The following is a 23946-nucleotide window of genomic DNA, read 5'->3' on the forward strand; positions in this document are numbered from 1 at the left end:
TTTTATTTATAACATTGTTGCTTTCTTTTTTACCTTTCTTAATGTCATCATATGTCTGTTCTGTCTTAACCTTTCCGAGAGCCGTGCCCTGTCCTTGCTGATCCGCCGAAGAAAGATGACACAGGGGACACTGAGTCTCCAGACAGGCGGTTCCAGGGTCCCTGACCCCGGGGGCTGAGAACTGATTCTTCATTAGACCCAGACTCTTGTCCTGGAAATCGTCCCCTTGTGTGCTGTTTTCTCTGACCTCTGAACCTTCCCTGTTGATCATGCCCTTGAACCCATCTGGGAATCTTCCCCACCTGGGGACTGAGCAATTGCCTCTGCCCATTGCCTGTCAGAGACAGAGAACCCAGAACTTCCTGGAAGCCTAGAGCAGTCGTAGGGCAGGCTGGTATTTCTTCTGGAAACACACATCTCTCCAGGGGTATCAGCTTCTCATCTGTGTCATTTCAGGCGTGTGCATCCAGGTGTCTGTCCGCGGCCATCGTCCTTCTTTCCAAGACACGCTTGCTAGATTTGCTGTTCCTCTGCCTTCTCAACCCATTTCTCTCCCTCCCACACCCTTGCCCTTTCTCAGCTGGCACCTGCCCAGACCCTGTTTGAGTGACACACTCTCTGGTCCTCTCTTCCATGTGGCGTTCTGTCTAGTTGAGGAGATTTCCTGGCACCGCACTCTTCACTGGGCTGTACTCGGAGACCCTCCGTCCGTCCGCTGTTCAGCAGTGGGCGTGGTCTCCCCACGAGGCTGCGTTTTCATCCTCTCTCACCCTGGAACCCAGGCTGAATCACTTCCCTCTCACGGCCTCGCAGAGCTGTACAGTTCTGGACTGTGTTGCTTCCGCTTCATTCCTCCTTCTAAGCAGGAGGAGGTTTTTCTCCTTTTCTGATCTCGTGTGTGTGCTGTGCTGCGTGAACACATGCGGCCAACAGCAGCGAACACACACTGGTCACATTTTGTTCAATGACCTCGTCCGGAGTAGCGGTCTACACACATTGGCCAGGGACGAGATCGGACACACTGCCTATTTTTTTCCAATGACGTTTTATTCAGTATAGCCTGGCCATCATTTCCAGGCCGTGGAAACACCTTTCTGTGGCCATGTCTCTGGTCCGGCCACAGAGTTAAATGGTGAGACTGAGACCACGCGACCAAAATTAAGCCTCAAGTACTGATGACCTAGCTCCTTACGAAGACAGTTCACTGAGCCCTGCTCTAGACTTAGAATTCTGTTAGGGCATCGCTTGCCTTCCAAGAGAAATGAGAAACCCGTGTTGGGCCTTTGCTAACTTGGTTGCCATTTTTCAGTCTCTGGTGACAGTGTCCTTGCCTCTCCCGCCGGCTGGCCGCAGTCAAAGCCGTCACATTAGGTTTTGTCATGCACTAATTTTTTTGTTGTCAGTGAAGATGTTATAGGCTTTGATGGGCTTACAAACCCCAACTTTGGCCCAACACACCAGAGGATTATTTCTTGTGCACACATCCTGGCCAGGAGGGAGCTTCTGCTCAACTCAGCTTCTGCTCAGCCCCAGGGAGCTGGGGCTGCAGGCGTCCTTCTCACGACAAGCACTTTTGTTAATCATTGCGCCACAGAAAGGGCCGTGCGGTGTGGCCTCACACCGGCATTTCCATGGCCCGGCCAGGGGGCACCCCCGGAATTCTGCTGGTGTTTCATTGGCCAAAGCATGGTTACTTCGAACTTCCGAGGAGGTCAGAAAGCGCTTCCCAGGAGGAACCTGCAAGGAGGCAGTAGCGGGTGTTTCCGAAGCTCTCCACCATCCCACCTTCCTTTGCTCTCTCTGGGCTGCTTTTGTTGCTGTCCTTTGTGCTTGTTTTGTTGTTGTAGCTTCTGAAGGCGGATATGCAGAGTTCCTTCCTTCCAGCCTGCTTGTTTCAGTGGAAAGCTGGTCGCCCGCAGGGAGCATTAGGAACTAGCAGAGTCGCGCAAGGAGAGCTGAGGACCTGAGCGCCTGCGTCCACCCGAGAAGGCCTCCTGGGGGGGTTCCCGAGAGCGGTTACCCTTGTGTGGCACCCACCTGTGCGAGCCCGTAGCCCAGTGCCTGGTGAGGGCCCAGGTCTGGGCTGCACACAGATCCCTGGAGAGTCAGGGCAGGCTGGGGTCCCCCAGGCTCTTCCTCGTGTATCTCCGACCATCTGTGACCAGCAGGCTACCCTTCCTGGGGGCTGCTTTGCTTCCACCTCCCACATCTCAGGCGAGCACCCCCGATGCCAGCGCCTGTCTAGGAGCATCCAGGGAAGGGGGATGCTGGGAAGTAGCTTTAGTCAATGTGATGATAGAATGATCCAACATAGTCGACTGCTTGTGTCCTGGGCACCATGTACACCGCTGTGAACTCTGTTTTACTTCTGGATAGAGAAGGCAGCAGCAGGATCACGCTTCCACCTAACGTGATACAACTCTTCTCTGTGCAATGGAAAACAGGCCAGCCATCTCCCTAAAAGAGGATGCAGAGGGCCACTTTGTCCACTCTAGTGATGTTCGTTTCTCATCTAAGGACTGTGTCTTTTAAACATCCCTTTTCTTCCAGACTTGAGTATAGAAGCTACTCATACAGTACTCGTGCATCTCATGTTATAGCAAAAGCAGCAGCAGAAGAAGAATTGCATGATATGCACACACACATGCACACAGACACATGCACATGCAAATACATTCATACCAGCCCAAGGAAGAAATAGTCATGGCTCCTGCCATGTTCTCCAGCTGATCACGGGGATGTGGCTCGTATTCTAACGTCCTCCTGCTGCCCATTCCGTATTCCCTTTGCCCTGTGCAAGCACCTTATCTGATTCCATTTCCTTGGCAGGTGGGGTGTAAACAGTTGCTTCACCTGGTACTTTGCATATAGACTGTACTTGTGAGACATGTCCGAGAACTTTTATCACTGGATACGGGAGCAGACGAGAAACACTACAACGTCCATTCTGTCATGCTCTGGCCTTCCCTGCCCGCATTGTGCTCGAGCAGCCCAGTTTGTCTTGGTAGTGTCCATCAGTCACCCGGCCGTACTAAAAGCTCTTCTCTACCCACTGGTTCAGTGACATTAGTCGCTTAGAGCGGCCAGATAGCAATCTCTGTGTCCAATTTAATGGAGACATTATTGAGTTCCCTGGTGGAGGCTGTCCTCCTTTCGCAACTAAGCCCTCAAAACTGGAACAACCTACAATTATAGGATTGAGAATGGGAGTTTACAGGAGTGGACGGCCACTCCTGCTTCCACTCCCCGATTCCCAGACCTGTGTGGATCCTGGCGGTGGCAGAGTCCATGTCTTGCCTTGGTGGCTGTTCCCAAGCATCTCTTTTGTCCCAGGGGGTATCTTCAAGCCTACCTGGTGTCGCCCCTAGGCTGGTACCCTCACTGAGTCTTTAGAAGCTCATTCTCTCCTTCCATGAAGGAAGCTGCTTTAGGGCGATGAGGAGCAGGGTTAGGTCAGTGAATTCCAAGAGCATAAGCTCATCGTCATGCATCATTTGCTGTAAATGAATGTTTCTGTCAGAAGCCATGCTCTGTGAAATACCTTGCGAGTGGAGAGCTCATGGGGAAAGTCCATAGATGGTGCTTTGGGTGGAAGCATTACGGACAGGAAAGCAAACCCGTGTCCAAAGTAGGTTCAGTTGAAGTGAAAATAAATGTCTGTGCCATCCATCAGTTGTAATCGACCCGCCATGGCTGGCTGGCTGGTCCTCCAGAGGGTGGCACACTTAAGGGGCTTGGAGTTACAGTGCTTCCGTTGTCTTCTTTTGGGTGGCCCTCAGTGTATTCTGCAGAACCAGGCATCACCCAGACCTGCATTTGTATTTCCTCAGGCAGCAGGTCATAGGGAGCTCTGCATGAGGATGTAGATGTAGCTTGAGGGGGACAGGGCAGGTGGTGTGGCCATACCAGTGCCGATGCGAACCGGTGACGTTTGCTCCTACAGCTTACTTGTGCCGTCAGAGTCTACCTGAGCCCTAGCTCATGCAGCCCCCCTCCGTCTGCTGGTGGGGTGCTGCTGTGCACGTCCACTTCATGGCTAGGGGGTCACCAGACAGTTCCATACACATGAGCAGGTTGGACTGCGGGGAGACTTGGTGATGGTCCATGATCAGTGTTCAGTCCCTTTTGAGGTTGGTAATGAGTCAGCAACTGTTTCTCAAAAGGAGAGTATCTGTAGAATCACGGAGAATTCTTAGTAAAGGACTAGTTTGGATGGAGAAGCGGGTTCTTTCAGGGAAATCTGTGAAGCCAAACTTGGCTAGTCACCGTAGGTGACCAAGATGGAGGAACTCGATGGAGATGTTTCTGGGAAACCAATACTTCTGTGTAACTGCTACCACTGTGCTTCTGCGGCTGCGTGTCTGCTGGACCACTGTTCCCCAGTGGCTAGAAGTTGGGCAGAGGAGCAGGAGAGTATGAGGTGGGGCATTGAGGACAAGCTGAAGCCTTGCTTGGCCCTCTGTGGCTGCCCGTCATCCTGTCCGACTTTGAAGACTTTCGGTGAGGACTTGCTTCATTTCCACCTTCTAGATCTGGTACAGATTCCTCTTCCATTCCTCCCCCCCACCCCCAGTTTAGAGTTACGCTTTTTGTGTTACAAATATGTGATTATTTTTAACTTATGTTTTTGTTACAAACTGCTAATTTAAAATTGTGATCATGGAACATGGGTCTCTGTGATACCTCTTCTTTGACACTTTTTGCAAGTTTTCATAAATATTCCATGTGCACATGAGATATTATTCTTCCTAAGGATGAGTGTGGAATTCCTTATTTACCAATAGGTCATTTATTAATTATTACATTCAAATATTTTGCATCTTCTTAATTTTGTTTGTTTTTACTTTTGTTTGCTTGACCGATCAATACCTGGATGGAGATGATGAAATCTGCTCTCGGTAAAATTAATTTACTTCTCCCCCTAGGTCTGTACATTTTTGCTTTATATATTTTGAGACCATTTTATGAGTTCATAGATGCTTAAAGTTATTTTCATTGCCTTGGAATTGAGCATTTTATCATTTTATCTTTACCCTTGAAGTTTTTAGTTTTTACTTAATGCATATTTCACTTGTCTTTTTAAGCCTGGAAGTTAGACATTCATTATTATAATTTCAGATAGACAGTGTATGTTTGGTTGTGCCAATGTATTTACCATTATATTTGTTCACCGCCTTCTTCCAATTCATACAGTCCTTTTAGGATTATATAATTTTTTAGAAGTTCTTTTAAAGCAGGTTTCTCAATGGTAGATCCTGTTTTAAAAATAATTTTTAAAAAATGTTTGCATTTTTGCTCTTATTACCAAAAAAAGCACACGTTTTCTTGGTGATATAAGGTTGACTGTTTTTTTCCTTCAATAATTTGTCTTCACTGCCTTGCACTGTTGAAATTTCTGCTCTCATGTGAACTGTTCTTCTTTGTGGGCAGTCCTTCCTTTCTCTTTATCCACTCAGGATTTTTTCTTTTATCTCTAATATTTTGCATTTTTACCATCATAGATATATGTATGTATTTCTTTTTGCTTACCTGGCTGGAGTTGGTTTTTCATTAGTGCTAATTAGTACTAGACATCCTCAAGTGATCTGTCTTTAGATATTTTATGTCTTCAAGTCTCTTCATTTTGTCAACTTGGGAACTCCAATCAGACATGTTAATACCTTCTTATTCATCTTATTCTATTCTCTGTGTCTTAGGCTTTTTATAATTTTTATCTCTTACATATTATAAAGAAATATGTATATTCTTTTGTTGCATTGTAAATAAACTCTTTGGTTGAATCTTCTAGTTCACTGATTTTCTTTTTAACCCTTGCTTTTTTCTGTTTTCTGTCTCTATTTTTTTCAGTGGTTGAACTTTTATTGACATGATTATATTGATCAGCTTTACAGGTTCCATTTTCTATGTGTTTGTACCTGATCGATTTCTGTTGTATGAGCATCCTTGAAAGTACGTCCTTTATTCCTTTAAATGTGTCAAATACAGCTATTTGGTATTCTCTGGCTGTCACTTTCAGGGTCTACAGTCCCTGAGAATCTAAACCATTTTTTATTTCCTTGGACACTCGTTCTTGGTGACTGATCATTTTTGGCGAATTTTTTTAAAGATGTTGACTGATTTTAATTGCTTGGAATACTGTGATTCTAAGTGGGAAAGCTTTTGCCTAAGAATAGTTAGCTGCTCTTTCCAAGATAGCTGGGATGTACCCCAGCTGAGGTTTACTCTGGCTCCCTTTGTCCACACTCGCTGTCCTGTAGATCTACACACTGCTGAGGTTCTCAGCTTTGGCATCTCCTGGGCACCTGTTGTCTACAGGGCAAGGCTGGTTCTCATTCCTCCCGGCTGCCCCTGGCTTTTGTGGTATAGACTTCCTGTCTACATACCTACCCCTGCTAAGGGTTTAGCACTCATATTTTCTGTTTCTCTGTTTTGTTTTTTGTTTTTTTATGGGGATGGGTAGGGAAGTGAGTTGGAGATCTTGTCTACCACTTGTAGAAACTAGCAGTCCCTTTAGGAATATTATTTGGAGTCTAGTTGTAGAAAGGAGAGTTCTTTAAAGTTTGATGCCCCATGGGAACCATTTCTTATGTAAAACACACTTATTTCATGTTTTTATCCATATTCTTAAAATGTGAGTGAAAATGCTGGCCTGTGTAATAGGAACTGAGAATAAGTAAATATGGTCAAGACCATATTTTTAAAATAAACAAAAAATTATAGATATGTGTAAGAAAAACCAGTCTGCACCTGCTTAGAAAGATGTATCTTCCACAGCTGCATAAGGGACTTGTTAAGTGCAGACAGAATTATGGCCTAAGGTCTGCTTCCTTTTGCTAGATGTCATTTGACTGCATTTATGTGGGTCTGTTTTATTCTGTTGATCTATTGGTCTGTTCTTCTGCCAGGACCATCCCTGTCTTGATTACTGTAGTTTTATAGCAAAATTCAAAGTCCAGTAGGGTCAGTGCTCCAAATTTTTTCTTGTTCTTCCATATTGTTTGCTGTTCTGGGTGCTTTGTCTCCCCGTGTAAGCTTTAGAATCCATGTGTCGATATCTACAAAATAACTTGCTGAGGTTTTAATTGGGATTGCATTGACTCTACAGACTAATTTGGAAAGAATTTATATCTTGACCATACTATCTTCCTGTCCATGAGCATGAAGTATCTCTCCATTTATTGAGGTCTTTGATATATTTCACCACAATTTTATAGAAATATTTAATCAGAATTTTTGTTTATTCCTTTCATACCTCATGATAAAATGGAGTAGGACTCTATATGTGGAAAAGAATGAAAAATACATTTTCTATTATATCACACACATACATATATTATATATGAATGAATGAAAGTATGTATCTTTAGTCAAATGTCTATCACAGCTAAAAGCTCATTTATTTTTGCCCTGTGACAAACCTTCAAAATGATTTGTGGTGATCAATGATGATTTAGAGTGCAAAATGGGCACCATTCCAATAATGAACGGTCAGACCAGCCTTGGTGAGAAAGTATTGAGATTTGAAGGAAAAAAGGCCATGATGGCCCTCATGGTAATAATTTCTGTTGTTTTTGGTACACCTGTATGTACCCAGTGCCCACTAGCCTTGTGGTATCCATGTTGCTTTTTACATGAAGAGACAGGTTTAGGGAAGCTCAGTGCTCAACCCGAGTCACACGGAAGTAAGTGGAGATGGGACCTACCTTCAGTCCGTTGGACTTCAAAGTATTTTTTAATAGAAAAGCAGTGTTTTGCACGAGACTGGCCTTTACCATATAAATGAAAAGTAGTACTGATTAACAAAAAAAAAAAAAAAGAAAGGAAGAAGAGAAAAAGAAAAAAATGCACATAGAAAAGAATGAAAATATAATCTGTTGCTCTATGGAAAAGCCTCTAAGAAACCAAAGAGCTGTCACAGAACACATGAAAGCTATGGGTACTTAATAGGCCTCGCAATTAGAAGCCCTCCAAAATTACTAGAAAATGCATTGAAAAGGAAAGGATAAGATGTTCCCAGGGAACAAGCAAGAGGGACCTGTTATCATTACATAGATGATGCCATGCTCACGATCTCCCTATGAAAAGGCATTTTCACTTGATCTTAGCCAAAAGGCCGAGAAGCGATGAAAAGGCATTTTCATACATTTCATTTAGTTTGCATTGTAAGGTATTTTTTAAAAACATTTTTAAAGGCATTTGAATACATTTTAGTAGCCATAAGGGCATTTTTCTACATTTCACTTAGTTTGTGTCATATGGAGAATTTTTTTTTTCTATTTAAAGCATGTTTTAAAGGCATTTGAGTACTACTAATAAAGGCATTTTCATATGTTTCATGTAGTTTGTGTTGTATGGTGAAGTTTTGTTTCCACCAAGGGAGGTGGGGTTGGGCTGCATAAACAGATTTCATTGAGATTGACAGTGTTTTTAATGTTTTAGTTCATTTTATTTTAAGCTATGCTGTTTGTTTTATGCTACAAATTTTGGAAACTGAAGTAGCTCCGAAGAAAACAGCCACGGGGTGTGCCTCTGTGGCTTTGTCCGTGGTCCTGTCCGCTGGGAGTGGACCAGGGCAGGGAAGGAAGCTTGTGGTGCAGGCACGGTAGGCCTTCCCGCATTTCATTTACTTCCCCTGGTCGGGGGAGACAGATGATGCCAGCAGCAAGACTGGGAAGGATTGTGGCTCGTAAGCTTATACACTCTTTAATGAATGCTCTACTGTTTTTTTTTTTCTTGATGCCCTATAAAAGATGCTATTTTGTGGAGAAGTCCTTATGAAAACTTGTTTGGAGTTTGAGTTCCAAAGGCAAATGCAGACTCAGCTGCTGGCTGCCCTCTTTCAGAAGAGCCGGACTCTCCCGTGGGCTCGGGTTGGGCAGTGTTTGGGGCCGGCAGCCTCGGGAGCAGCAGAGGGCTGGGCCGAAGCCCCAGGCCAGCTGGGAGCCCGGCTTGCCCCCGGGAGGCTGGGGGATGCGGGTGAAGCGAGAGGTCCTCCACCGTGCAGGGTCCAGCTCTTCCAGTTGCGCACCTGCCCCTGGGACACCACATCGGCTCCCAGGGATCGTGGCGTGTGACTTAGGAGCCGTGGAAGTCCCTTTCCTCCCTCAAGATGGACTCACAATTATAGTTCACGACTGCGTTAGCATCAACAGGTGTGTGCCCTTTGGCCCCAAGAGCTTATGTTTCTTTGTTTTGATTTTAAAAGACATTAAAACACATTTGTGGACTCTTAGAAGCACTAGGGGATCCAGACACTGTGTCTGCTCTGCTGCATGGGGAAGTCACCTTCAGCCCAGACAAGGCACTTCTTGGCAATGGGGACCCCAAAATTAAAGAAAAAAAAAACGTATATGTGATAGAGACTCCAGTATTTAAGACCCGAAACAGTATCAGGTGTATCTGTCCTGGAGCCAGCATCACGGGACCTTGTCCCGTCTTTGTCTCATTCCCGTTAGAGCCGCTCCGAGACGGGGGCAGGGAGAGGCCAGGCGACGCTTCCCGACGCTGCTTTCCGATCCCTTCCGTGGCTTCACGTGCTAAGTTTCGCTTCACAGTCATGTCTATTTTCACATCATTTTCGGTCTCTCTGGAGACACGAGGGCCAATGAAGTCGACGATTGTTTCTCCCCGGCCAGGGTTGATGGAGTGAGTGACCGGTCATGCAGGACAACGGCCGTCCCGGCGACCTAGGGGCGAGCTCTGTGTCCACAGTTCAGTCCTTTAGGGGCAGTTTAAGTGAGATTTCCCGGCTCTGTGCGTGTAGCAGGTGGTGGGGATCTCAGGCTGGATGTCCCCAGAGGACATGCGGTCACGACCCCGAGCCCATTTATTTGTGGGGTTGCAGCGTGGGGGGCCCTCGCCGCTGTGGCACCGCCGAGACCCTTTGCCCTCATTGCGGTGTGGCCGAGGGTGTGGGTGCGACTCGGCACCTGATCAGGGGCGAAGACAGCCGTGCCGGGGGAGTGAGAACTCCCCACTGGCTCCTCCTGTCTCCCGCCAGCTCTGGAAACGCACATGCCTTCGGCCCCTTGGTCTCGCTCGCCATCTGCTGCGGGGACCCCAGCCGCCCCCCTGCCCCCCTCCCCAGCTGCACCAGCCGTGGAGACTCATTTTCATTCTTGGGGTTTCTTTTTCCTCACCTGTGGAATCGCGCAGACACCGTGCCCCCCACGGGGGTGTGGTAAGTACATGACGTGGTTGTGTGTTGTTCTGTGTTGCGGTCGCCGTGGTGGTTGTCTCTTCCCCAGGCATCTGGAGGCGCGTGTGATGGTGGCGGAGAAGGGGAAGCGCAGTCAGCTGAGCCCTGCGGGCGGGCTCAGGGCCCTTTCCTTGCCCTGATGTTAATCCAGAGTCTGGGAGCGATTTGGCGGATCTGCTGTGCCTCCCCGTGTCCCCGGGGTTAGGGGTTTGGTATCGGGGGAGGCGGGAGCTGGAGCTGCCGATGGCGTGGCGTGAGCCCCGTACCCCCGGGCACAGGGGAAGAGCTCGCCGGGCTCTGGGATTTGAAAGAAGCGCCCCACAAATCCCGGATCTCACCGTCTCTGCTCTTCTGAAGCCCCCCGGGAAGTTCTTAGGGTTCTGCCCCTCTGGGTTCTTGGATTGAGGTGCGTCGGTAGCTCCCCGTGTTCAGATGAGGGATGGAGACCTTCGGTGGCTCCAGCCCACAGGGGGTGCTGTGCGTGGCCTCCTGGGAATGCTTTGCCAAAGCGAGAGGCTGAATCCATGCCATGGTAGCGCAAGGAAGCACCACGTCTGCCGCACTGAGCGGACATTGTATAGAATGGAAATAGTGTTCCTTTTGTGCGTGTGGGCTAGAAAGGGATGGAGGGAGCGGAGCCTTACTGTGCAGAAGTGGACCTCAGAAAATGCATCGGGGGCGAATGCTGCTTGCTCATTTTCTTTTTGCCGCTGGAGCACCGGACAAGTGGGGAGGTCCGCCAGCAAAACGGCACATTCTTCTAAGTGTTTCCTGCTCTCTCATGCCTACACTTAGTACTTTCTGACCCTTTTCTCTTAACCTGCGATCCTGTTAAAACATTAATTGTCATGCATTAAAATAAATGCTCATCACTTGAGAGACTCAGACCATTTTTAGATTTTAAATAAAACATTTCAAACCCATTTGGAAGCCTTAATTTTCTAAGGCAAGGGCATTTCTAGTCCTCTGATTCAGGCAGTGAAGTTGCTGGTCTTATTTTTACCCTGATAGTAAATATTCTTACACTCACTTTTGAATAAAATCCATTTCTCCATTTATCAGGGAAAATCTAAATTTGACGGTGTTGCTGTTTTGCATAATTTAAATATACAATACTGGGTTATTTCTATAGAGAAACATAGTGATTTAATGGGAAATTTAAATTTTCAGACGTTCAGACCCTTCTACTTCTGGAATAATTTTTACAGTTCAATCTATTTGACATTGATTCATGTTGATGACATTTGAGGACATGAACTGTGGGTGTCACATGTTGCTAAATTGTGCCTTTGCAATATTTTCCTTCCTCTTAGGAAGTCGAAGACCATGTGGCATTTTTAATAACGGTCCCGACAGCCCTGGCGATTTTCTTCGCGATATTCATCCTCGTGTGCATCGAGTCCGTGTTTAAGAAGCTGCTCCGTCTTTTTTCCTTGGTGATATGGCTGTGTCTCGTGGCCATGGGGTACCTGTTCATGTGCTTTGGAGGCACCGTCTCTCCCTGGGACCAGGTATGGTGTTAAAATGCTTTTTGTGTTTCCTTTATGTGGTTTGATTGATGACATACTTGGTTCTGCAAACCTGACCCTAAACTGGAAACAGGAGACCTGTGGCCGAGAAGAAGGTCTTTCGAATTAGCCGCGTTAGTGTGGCTTTATGGCTGAAGTCAGTCCACACCTGCTTGGACTTCTCAGATCTGCCAGCAGCCAGGGTGCGGGCCTGGGTCTTACCTTGTCACTTGGTTGAGATGCCCGGGTCCAGCTGTACTCCTCGTGCTGACTTGGCTGCATGGTGTCCTGGTTTCTGAGTTCTCTGTTATTCCAGGATCCGTCTGGGATCAGAGCCGTACCTGTCAGTCTCAGACACTGGTTTTTGCCTTGGACTCTTTGTCCATTACCAGATCTTCCTCCTCACATACAGACTTCTCTGACACTGATTTTACATCAGTCTGATTTTGTCATATCAGTAGGATGGTTTCATGCACCTACTGGAAACCCATGGTTCTTCATGTTGACCCTGGGAGGTTCTTGGCTCAGGAAGTCGCCACCTGGAGGCTGTTAGCTCTTTAGGACTCACCACTGTGTGCTGCCACGTGGATGCACACTCTGGACTGCCTGAGGAAGCCCTGGGTTGTCTCCGGGGCAGGACTGGGCTGCAGGCATGGTATACAAGCTGCCAGCTTTGAGCTCGTAATCAAAGCCTCGAGGTTCTGCAGCCATCCAGGAAGAGAGTGCATTGGGCACTGAGCGGGCTGTCACAGCGTTGGTCGGACATCAGAGTGAGGGGTGAGTAGGAAAGGAACAGGGGCCAGAAGCGGGTAGAGGAGAAAGCATTAGGAGACCAAGACCAGTAGGGAGAATTCCTGTTGAGGCCAGAGGAGAGGAGAGATTGAAGAGGGCAGCGGACAGAAGGGCTCAAATACCAGGGCCGGGGGAGAGCGTCGCCACTCTGCCATTGTTGGAGAGAGCCCTGGGTGAGGTTTCCAGCAGATTCTGTTAGGAAGTGTGACAGGGTTCTGCCTCATGGCCTCAGCCAAGCCATCATCCCGTTTTGGCCTCAGTTTCTCTTACAAAGGGAGAGGCTTGGACTAAGTCAACAACACTTGGTCTCTCTGGCTCCGAAGGACACTGTTGTGGACGCAAGAGATGGTGGTGCTGCTGTCCCTTTCTGCTGCTCCCCTGGTCAGGGAGGCTCCCAGGCCAGTGTCTCCGTCACTGTCGCCTTCAGGGCCCTGGCAGGGCTGGGTATGCATCCCAGGCTCCCAGCAGCTTCCTGGCCCAACCTCCCCTCTGTCTGCACGCCGTGCTCTGGCCTCACGCGCACATGGGACAGAACCGGGGTGCCGGCCAACAGTGGGACCCACCCAGCGGCCTGGGTGTGCACCCACGCCACCTCCTTTAACAGTGTGACTTTATGAGAGGCCTCACTGTCTGGAAGGGAAGGATCCTCTGTTTGTTCTTTAGTTTTCCTTTGGTTCCGAGTTCTCTGAGCGCGTTTCTCCGTATGAATCTCAGAATCAGCTCATCAGTCCAGTGAAAACTCCTGTTGAGATCTGGAGTTTTATCTTAATGTATTATATCATATAGCGTATAAAATATATTGTAATACCTTTATAATATGTGATATATTTATAATATAAATTATAATATAATTGTATAGTATATATACAGTTATATAATATGTTAATAATATGGGATTTCTTAGTTTTTGCTTTGAATGATATGAAGTGTCTAGAAAATAATAAAAGGATACTATAAAAGCACCCAGAGATTTGCTATCCTATTGTATTGAGACTTTCCATGGAATGATGTGGTCTGTCTGTCCAGTAAGTACGATTTTCTTTTATGTATGAACACTTTTTTTTTTCCTGCATCAAATCAGTAGTCATTTTACTTGGACTTGTTCTTAGATACCTAACTTTTTTTGTTGTTGTTTTATAAAAGGGATTTTTTTTCTAATTACCTTTTCTATTTGGTCAATGTTGACACGTAGGAATACTGTTGATTTTTATGATAACCTGTATTCAGCAATCTCAGGGAATTCTTACTAGCTCTGTTAATCAATCTGAGGGTCTCAGTTTATCTATACAGACCCTGTTATCATCTTAAGATAATTCAAGAGAATCTTTTTCTCCCTTTCAAGTCCTTGAGTCCATCCATTTGCATGCATTGTATTTTCTAATTGTGTCCCCCAGGACTTGTCATGCAGAACCGTAGTTTCCAACTGCAGCATCTGTAACTTCACCCGTCAGGTTTCCTCTGTTTTCGCGATTACAATTTTAGTAGAACCGATCGTCAGGAGGAGGACCGAGGAGGACCTGCGACGGCTCTGGAAGGTTCTCCTCCTACGTGTTCTGTGGCTCCCATGTGACCCTGTAGACCTTGTAAGAGCAGCCTTCCCCGCCTCCTGGTGCCCCCCACCTGGCGACACCCCTGACCCTGCTGCAGGTGTTCCATCGCACGTGTGATGAGTGACCGTCCCCCGTTCTAGGACGGACACGTCTGGGGGTGGCATGCCTGTCTTCGAGCGCTCTGCCGAGAGCGGGCTCGCTCCGTGTTTCCGTAGATGTGCGGCTCTAGTTCTTCTCCAGATTTGTTGTTGGATTTTCTTCTTCTTTTTTTGTTTTCGGGTCCACTTGTTCTGCTTTTTACCTTTTGGCTTTTTGGCCTTCATTTGGTTTTACTGCTGCTGTCCACCTGCTTTAAAAAACAGTTCGCGGGTTACATGTCTCAGGGTTGGTTCTTCTTGTGCTTGGATGTTCTTGTTTCCAGGCTTCTGCTGAGTCGGGACGGTCTCACCTCCTCCTCCCCATGTGATCTTCCCCCCTTCCCCGCCCCACTGGCCCTGGGCTCTGGCTGCCTTCCTGTGCCTCCCGGGCGCTGGGCAGAGTTAGCTTCTATGTGGAGCCTGGGTCCTGCCGGCATGGCCCAGCTCGCAGCCTGCAGCACAGCCGTGTCTGGTCCAAGCTCGGGAAAGGCCTCAGCCAGGCCCGGGGGTCGCAGCTCTCTTTTGGCCACTGTGCCTAAGCTGGGGTCTTGGTCATGTGTCTCCCTCTCACACGCCTTGCCAGGAGAGGGACACTCGGGCCTTCTCTGGGGTTTGAAATCCTTCCTCAAACCTTCAGAGCAGTGATTTAAAATGAGATTATTCGGTCCCGTTACCCAAAGCCTCGCCTCTGTCAATACCAGCACCACCGATGTCGGCCCCTCAGGGAGCACTAGCCTTCACGGAGCACGGCAAGAGGTTCCCTGTGCCGGAGGAGGAGGAGTGCTCAAGAGAGGGCTCCCACGGGCAGGGGTGAGTTCACCATCCTGCCTCGAGGAGGTGCGGGAGTGAGCCTGCATAGACGGAAGGCACAGTCCCCATGGGGCCGCTCCCTGCTGACCCCTGCTGCCCTGGGGTTTGCTGACTTGTTGGAGGGACTCCCAGAACTCAGGGCAGGCTGTCATAGTTGTGGTTCGTGTCAAGGAACGGGGACAGACCGACATCAGCCAAGGGAAGCGTCCAGGAAAACTACCACGTCCGGAGCTTCGTGTCCTCTGCCTGCGGAGTCACGGATGGCACTGCCCTCAGCTGCTCAGCGTCCCATGAGACACCGAGTATTACCAACTGGGGCATCCGGGCTGAGCCTCTGTGTCTGGGGGTTTTGCTGGGACTCGGTCTCTTGCACCTGGCAGGGCTGACTTCAGCCTGCAGCCTGGCGCTGCACCCGAGAGCCCCAGCCTGCAGCCCTCCTAGACACCGCTGGCCCCGCGTGGCCCCGAGGACGCCCCTGCCGGATCATGTGTAGACTCTGCTGGCCCAAGCCCGCGGGCCACGGAGACCTTCCGGGGCTGGAGAGGTGCTGGAGCCCAGGGCAAAGGGCAAGCCTCTCTCCGGGTGAGATGTCCCTTCTCCGCCCAGATGATCCGAACAGAGAGCCTCGTCATCAGCGTCTCCAGGGTCGAGCTCAGAATACCCCCGGCTCGCATGCAGTTGTGAGGATGGGCCCAGGCCCTGCCCTGTGTGCCCTTCCTGCCAGACCCTCACCGATCCCCGCGTGGCTCCCTGGGGGGGCACTGTCACACCCCTGCTTTACAAGAAACAAAGATGCAGGGTGACAAGGACCTTGCTCACAGCTGAGCGGCTGGCGCACTGGGGAGCACCTTACCTGACGCCAGAAGCCTCCCTCCCGGGACACAGGGCTCCTCTGCTGGGAGCCATGTCACGTCTAGATGGGATGGTAGCCCATGTCTAGAAACAAACCCGACGGTCCCACCTGCTGGGGCCGTCCTGCTGTCATCAGTGGGGAGCAGCCAGCGTGGTTGCTGGATGTCCTGCTGCATGAGCAGGGCGGCTCCCACCGGAAATCCTCCTCCAGCCCCCATGTCAGGGGCGCCAGGTCGGAGACACCCTGGCGTGGTCCAGTGCCCTGCCTCAGTGATGCCTTTCAGCCAGCCTGAGGAGGAGGAGTCGTGCCACGGCTGGTCTGTCTTGATCAGGCACGAGGACTGATTGGGCAGCATCCGGCCTGAGGAGGTCGGGGGGGCAGAGGGTGGCGGGCACCCAGGAGGGTCAGTGGCGCGGTGTGGACGGAGGCGTGGGGAATCCCGCAGAAGGGAAGAGAGGAGGCCTGCGGCAGTGTGCCCTCCAGCCCCGACGGGGCCCGAGTCTCCCTGCCCACCTTCTTTGACGTGGTCTTCCACCCGGTCAGGCCTCTCTGCATGTCCCCTTCCACCCGTGCTGCTGGCTGCCCGCCCATGGACGTTCGTCCCACGCAGCTGCCTCCTGGATGAAAAGGACTGAAAGACGGTCTGTTCTTGGTGGTTCCAGCAACTCCGAGGGAAATCGGCGGGACATCGCTGGGTCTGTGGCTCTGGTTGCTTCACTGTGTTTTAGATGGAAGACCCGTGCGCGCGCCTCGGGCCTGGGCTGGTTTGCCAGCACGCCCTGCACCGGGCTCCGGCTTTCCCACTGGTAAGCGGGTAGGCGAGAAGGGCAGTGCTGTTGCTGTTTCCCGTCTTATTTCCCGTCTTATTTTCCTGAGTGGTTTAAAAATACTGGAGCAGTGTTGAACCGAATGTTCGTGGAGGCTTATATAAGAGATTTGTTTTCTCTGTTCTGTTAGGCAAAGTGGGATCCTTTCATTTTTTTTTTAAGAAACCAGTGGCCTCGAGTACGGGGCAAATCGCTCCCTCTTCAGCACATGCCTTTGCAGTTTCATAGCGTAGCTGTGGTCCCTCTGTCCCTGTACCAGAGCCTCTGGGACACGGGCCTTCCTGAGAGGTCAGCCCCAGAAGAAGAGGCTTAGTGAGGTTCACAGAGAGTGTCTCTGGGCTTTAGGGCCGGAAGTCTGACATCGAGGTATGGGTAAAACCATTCTCCCTCTGCAGGTTCCAGGGGAGGATGCTTCCTGCCTCTTCCAGCCACATGCGGCTTCTGGCAGTCCTTGGTGTTCCTGGGCGTGTAGACATACCGTTCAGTCACACTCCATTCTTGTCCGCGTGTCCCTTCTCTTCTTGTAAGGACACCCATCCATCGTACTGGACATAGGGCTTCTCGTGGTGATGCTGTCCTCAACTGCTGGCAACTGCTAAGACCCTGTTTCCAAGTATGATCATACTCAAAGGTACAGGGCTGGAGGGTAGGACTTGAAAATACCCTTTTTGGGGGATGCAGCTCAACTCATGACGGCTCTGATTTCACGGGAAGATGCACCGTTCCCTCTGTGGGTTGCAAGAAGCCACCTCCGTCCTGCGTGGCCTGGTGCTCGGGTGTCTGCTCACCCTTCTTGGAGTCCCCTAACTGCTTTGATGTCAGCCGACACAGGCTGCACATCCACCACGGACTCAAACGGATGCGCTGGAACCCAGCATGTCGGGAATTAGGTACTTTCCAGTGTGTGAATATCCTGTTAAACCCACTCACGAACACAAAGAGAACTTAATCCGACGATCGCGTAGCCGTGTAAACAGCATCGCGAACGACTGTTCGGGCCTTAGCTAGGAACACCTCTGCCCGTCGGAATCACGGAAGTGCTTCTTTTGGGCTCCGGCATTAATGACATCAAGAGGTTTTGCCTGATGCGTTTTCCTAGTGCTTTGGTTTACTTGGTGAAACCCAAGCTTTTAGATGTTTTATGTAATGAATTTCTGGCAAGAATGAATGCATTTCACCTCCGCTGACAGCCCTGACTTAGGAGCCTCCCTCCTGGACGAGAATATCGTTGAGAAGGTGGCAGGAGGGCGGTCCCCCACATGGCTGGCTCCTAGGCAGACAGACGCCCGGCTTGGCTAAGCGAGGACAAGACAGCTGAGTCGCATTTGCATTTGTCTCCTGTTTCCTGCCCCCCCATCCTAACAGCTCACTGAATAGAGTTAAATGAGGGCTTCCATTCCTGACAGCCCCATGGCAGCCTTGGCACAGGGACCATGCTGAAGTCATTGTATAGATTTGTTAAATTGCCACCAACTTGAAAGGCTAGTAATTTGCTCCAGGAAGAAGACCGCTCCTTGGTCGCATTACTTAAAAGGACACCAGACATTCAGTGCGTGCCCGCGTGTTTGCTTACAAAAGTAGGACATCAGTGTGCAAACATCTGTTTTTTTTTTTATTTTTACTGAAAGCAGGACAAATGATCAGAAAGAAAGGCTTCTCGTAGGCTGCGAGAATTGGTTTGCTTTTCCTCCAGTGCAGTCCCTTGGAATGCTGCTAAAGAATTTCTTTACCATCAGGAGACCCGGTAGCATGTGAACGGAAAGAGAAATCCAGCTCGGGGAGATCGCACCTCAGGACCCGAACGAAGCTCCCATTTCTAAGCTTTTGTGCACCAGTGAGGCTTCTTAGGGGCATTGTACACTCACTATGGGAAAGGACACACCTGAGAAGAATGAAAACGTTACGCCAATAATTGTCTCCGTATAGCAGCAAAAGATGAGGGTTTTTCTAATGATGTATTGTTTTAATGGCAGAGGATGTACTGACAAAATGGGAATTTTAAGGAAGCACATCGCCACTGGACCTAGCCTGAAGTGTAGGTGTTTTCAGATCCTGCACATTTCTGTTGGCTGTGTGCGGAGGTGGTGTTTCTGTCTTCTCCCTACTGTTAGTTCCCAGCCGGAGTGAGGGGACCATCACCCTGGCTGTGCCGTGCTCTGGGAACTTACCGCAACCCTCTCTGGGTGTCCCCAGCAAGAGCCCCAACCTTGCCCGAGTAGACCCTTCTGCCGGGGTTGCACAACAATCTCTCTGCCTCGTCCTCTCTCTCTCCTCCTGTGCTTTTCTTTGAGGAGCACAGACCTGGGTCCTGAAGATGGGCATTTTAATTAGACTCTTGTCTGGAGATGAAGCACGCACCACCCTTCTCATTTCTGCATTTCTGGAATATCTCCCCCACTCGCGCCACATCACTGTACATTTCACAGACCGAGCGGTCTTGGGAACATGTTTGTTCAGGGCTCCGTTCCCAGCATGCAGCTGGGGTCGCCTGTGTGGGGATCCCAGTGCAGAGAGTCGTGCAGATACTGAACGCACATACACGTCCCCTGCCTGTCGGCTCGCCTCCTCCGCTTTCATAGTGATAGAAAATACTTCTTCCCTGTGCCGGGCAGCAGTCAGTGACTTTATCCATAACTTATTTGATCTCTACCCCCCTCTGAAGTAAGTACCGTTATTGCTTGCAATTTGCAGGTGAGAACATGAGCACCCAGAGAAGTTAAGCATCTTGCCCAAAGTCACACAGCAGACAGACAGACAGACAGACAGAATCTGAAGGTAGCATTCTGGCACCAGGATCACCGTGCGTCATGGTTCTGTGCTCCTTGCTATTGGGAAGGTGGGGTGTTTCCTGTCCTGCCTCGGCAAATCACAGGATGATTGTGATGAGGAAGGGACATATTTGGAAATTCTGAATTGTTCTGTCTGAGCCCCTTTTGGGGTTAAATGTTATTTGGAAAAACCTCATAGAGAGGAAGTCGGTACTTAGAGATGCCATAAAGTTGATCAGATCATTGTTTCAAGTTGTCAGCAGATACTCCCCGTTGAAGAGCGTAGGTGTCTCATTCCTCAGAGGAATCAACAAGAGAAACGGGACATACTTGACTCGAGGAGTAAATGTCCATGTGCATATATGAGCCAGTGTTAACGTCTGGGAATTAGTGACTGCTTTTATGCTGAGGTTAACATTGCTTCCTTATAGATTCCTTGTAATTTCACTTCTTTCTGCTGGTTTTCTCTTCCGGTCCATTCTTAGTCCCTGTGTACCTGCACAGAGGCCCTTTCCTCCTTTTATGAAAAACCCTCTGACTCCAAGGGCCCTGGGAGGGCATTTGCTAGGATGCCAGCTCAGGGCTCAGAGGCCCGTCCAGCCTGGGACAGTTTCCCCCTGAGCTGCACGGGCTCTGGGTTCCATCTGTGACCTTATTTGAAGTCTGCGTAGGATGGCTCTCGTGCTCCTGGTTGGCGGGGTGGGGGGTGGCCACCGTCATGAGGAGGCCGGCGCTGTGTGTAGAGCTCAGGGCATCTGGAAGCACCACCTGGAGAAGTCATCGTGACGTTGAAAGAAGTCATGACTGCAATCTGGAATTTGTCGTGTTTTCGTGAAAGAGCTGGAATTTTAGGAGGCAGGAAGAATGTTCTGTGGACTTCCAGAACATCTGCTACTGACTCGGTTTAAATGGAGACACCTTGGCTGTTGGCTGTGTGAGAGCTTGCCGCGTTCAGTGTTTGTGAATGACTTCGGGAGAGGTTGTGTTTGTAATGGAACGCCAGCTACCTTGCACTTGTAATCAAGTGGGACGTGATTGTTAGATCCAGAGGAACGCGGGGACCTGTGCGTCACGCAACCTGTCCGTGTCAGGTGGGGGCCGTGTGCGGGCCCATGCGTGCCTGCTGGGGCGCTGCCAGCACGGCGGGGAGTGAATCCTGGACTCCAGGCCAGAGCAGCAAGTTCTCAGGAGAAAATAAATCCAGAGTTTAAATTATTTCCTATTAAGAGTTGCTTAGCAACACCTCACTTAGCTTCCCCAGCATGCAGTATGTCAGATTTCCTCTTCTCAGCCAGTAATCCTGTCCTCACCCGACTCAAGGAGGGGAGCGAGGTGTGTCCCCCCCAGCCCAAGTAAGAGGTTTGCATGGAGACTCTACAGTAAACTTTTAGACTCAGGATGAACAAATAATTGGGGCAAACAGGTGAATACTGTATTTTCCATCATCAGCATGAGATTTTTCCTTTCATTCCATATTTCTAGTGCTTTATGACTGTGTGTGTGTGTGTGTGTGTGTGTGTGTGTGTGTGTGTGTGTTATATCTTCTGAATGTAATTTTCTTATTTGTAGAGGGGACTGAAGTATTTTCAGGTCCTCCAGGTACTGATGGACTGTGTGCCTTGTCCACTGGGTCACCGGTCCCCTCCGCCTGGGGCTTTGTGGATCTCTCTGTTTCTAACCCCCAGCCCAGCAGCCAGAGTGGTGGATGCACAGGGGCAGGCAGGGTACCAGTCGTGCTGGGAAAGGTTGATGATGTGCTGGCTGAGGAACAAGGGGGAGGTGGCGGGGGGAGGAGAGAGGAGGAAGGATCCATTTCTGCCTAAAGATGATCTATTTAGTATTTTCAAGCCCTGCTCTGGCCCAATGGAGTATTTCTTCTAGGTTTTTCTGTCCAAAGGTTTGTGTTCCCTGCTGGGGATGATAGCAAGAATAAAACATTTCCCCAAGATTCACATCATTTTCTTTTTAGGTGTTATGACCTCAGAATGGAGTTTCTAATCATTTCCACATCTCAGCTTCACCACCATAAAATAGGGGCATTTCTCTCTGCTTCCGGGGTGTGCCCAGATGCCCTTCCCTCCATGAGAGACACAGCTGCCAGGACTGGCTATCACCCTCCAGAATGCACTTGGGAGTCATGGCTCCTTGTGGCTGCTGTAAAGCTTGTAGCCCACGTGCAAGGGTGTCCCCGGGAACTCTCCAGAGCATTAAGGAGAGGACATTCGCCAGGAAGGGTGAGCTGACTTCGGTCCCAGGGGAACGTGCAGCTTGGGGCAATTTGCAGAGTTCGGTGCCATATCAGTGTCTCAGGTACCACGGACTGAGTGGCTTGGGATAGTACACCTGTCTCGCCCTCCAGTTCTAGAGGCCACAGGTTCAAAATCAAGGTGTGGCAGAGCCATGCTCGCTCTGGCATCAGAGGAGAGCTCTTCCTCGCGTCTTGCCAGCTTCTCGTGGTAGGCTGGCCATCAGGGTCATCCCTCTGATTGCCGTTACATAGCCAGCCTCTGCCTCTGTCCTCACGTGGTCCCCCCCGGGTCCGTCTGTCTTCATGCTGCTGTTTTGCTGTAGGGACGTTGGTCATCCTGGGGGCTAGCCTACTCCGGCATGACCTCAGCTTCACCAGTTACATCTGCAGTGACCCCGTTTCCAGATAAGCCCACATTCTGGGGTACTGGGGTTAGGACTTCAACATAACTTTTTTTTCCTTTCCTTTTCTCTTTCTCTCTCGGCATGGGCGCATGATTTAACCCATCCAAAGTGCGAGGGAACTCAGATGAGAGAAGCTGTGGGTCTTATCTCTGCTTGCTCATGGTGGACGTAAAACATACATTACCTCGTCCGTGCTCACAGCTGCGGCGTGAGACATGGACCCTGTGCAAAAATGCGCATGCGGGGCCCCTGGTTCAAGGTTCAATGTTAGGGACTTCAAGACGGTCTCTCCAGGGTTGTCAGACCCACTGCAGTTCCCTCTAAGTGAGGGTCCTGTGTGTCCACACAGGTGCACGTGCTGGCACCTGGGGCTGGGGGGGCTGCGAGGTGGTCTCCGTTTTGAAGGCTCAGAGATGCAGCTGTGGGTGGGAGGTTGATGGTGGTGAGACTGCGAGCTCTTCCTGCCCCCGGCTTTGCTGCAGGGAGGGGGTGATGCTGGTGAGACTCAAGCATCCTTCCGGTGTGGGGAGTGGTCCACACCTCCGAGGAAGTCAGTGAGAAAAGAAGTTGGGAGAAATTAGGAGAGATTTTGAAAGGGTCACTTATCACTGCTGGGGGCAGGGGAGACCCAAAAACCCAGGGAGGAAAAAAAAAAAAAACAACACCAAAAACCCAGAACAGCACAGAAAACTGTTCTAAGCCAAAGGTGGAGTCTTTTGGCCAAATAAATGTTTTTGCTCTGCCACCCATGATTGATGACTGCTTTCATTCGGTTGTTCAAATTCAGCTTTTGTTTTAAAGAGCAGCGTTCGTTCTTGTGGTTCTGTTAATATATACCAGTCTCTCTGAGTACAGATTGTGTTACATTTATTTTGTCATAAGCTGGTTTAATAATTTTGCTGTCTAGTAAATTCAGAGCTGAGATTAATAAGCATACTTGTAAAATCATCCGTGTGATAATTCTACTCCAAGGAGGATGGCGTTTCGAATGCCCCGTTCTAAACACCAGTGAAGTAATTGGGACTAGTTTACTCTCCTACCTTAACTGACAAATACAGTAAATGATGCTTTTGAGACACGGGCTAAGGGATACTCCACGGAAGTGACCCCAAAGGAAGGGAAATAAAAGCGGGGGTTGTATGATTGCCCCAGCGTCCTGCCTCAAAAGCGCCTCCAGCCCCAGCACAGGGAGGCAGGACCCAAGCAGAGCTCAGTGGTTTCATGAAGTTGAAGAAACGGAGTTCAGAGTTTGGGGAGGTAAATGCATGGGAATTCTCAGGTTGGGAAACCAAAGAGGAAAGATGAGAGAGTGACACAGAGAGAGAGAAAGCTCTGGAGACTTGTGGGCGGTCCTGTGAAGTCTCCATTAAGCACCAGTTAGCCCATGCAGTGAAAGGAACCTACAGTGTTCCAGAGCCTCCAAGAAGGAGGGGGCCCTCCGTACCAGGTATCACTCCATACCGAGGAATGATTCTTGGTCCCAGGCTGGGGAGAGCAAGGTGCCCGTGACAGAGGAACATTTCCTAATGTAAAGGGGATCTGTTGATCAAGACCGAGCAGTTTCAAATGCTGTGTACCTCGTAGGAGATTCAAAATAGGTGACATGAAGATCCACAGCCTTACTCCAAGTTTGCACCACTCTTCAAAGCTGGCGGGACAGTAAGAAAGTCAATAAAGATAGAGGAGATTTTGCAGGTTCTTTCAAACAGGGGGGTCTGATTGATGTTCCTAGAATACTCCATTGAACAAGGCAGACCTGATGTTCCCTCCAACAAACACACACTGAGCATTTTTCGAGATAGACCACATTCTTGACTGTGAAATCCCCTTGGAGTGCGAGCGGAATACTAT

At 49.5% G+C, this 23946-nt stretch overlaps 1 protein-coding gene across 3 annotated transcripts in view; it reads left to right on the forward strand.

The window, feature by feature from the left end:
- ADCY2 (adenylate cyclase 2) overlaps positions 1 to 23946 on the forward strand; it is a 409143-nt gene that overhangs the window by 10789 nt on the left and 374408 nt on the right. For all 3 annotated transcript variants that reach the window (XR_009353703.1, XM_059173611.1, XM_059173610.1), the window contains exon 2: positions 11512 to 11709. Coding sequence is in view for 2 of the 3 variants with exons in the window: in XM_059173610.1 (XP_059029593.1) it covers positions 11512 to 11709 (198 nt within the window). In the remaining variant the exon portion in view is untranslated. The remainder of the gene's footprint in view (positions 1 to 11511; positions 11710 to 23946) is intronic.

This window comes from Mustela lutreola, chromosome 5, assembly GCF_030435805.1.
Source record: "Mustela lutreola isolate mMusLut2 chromosome 5, mMusLut2.pri, whole genome shotgun sequence".
In the NCBI taxonomy this organism is placed as follows: Eukaryota; Metazoa; Chordata; class Mammalia; order Carnivora; family Mustelidae; genus Mustela; species Mustela lutreola.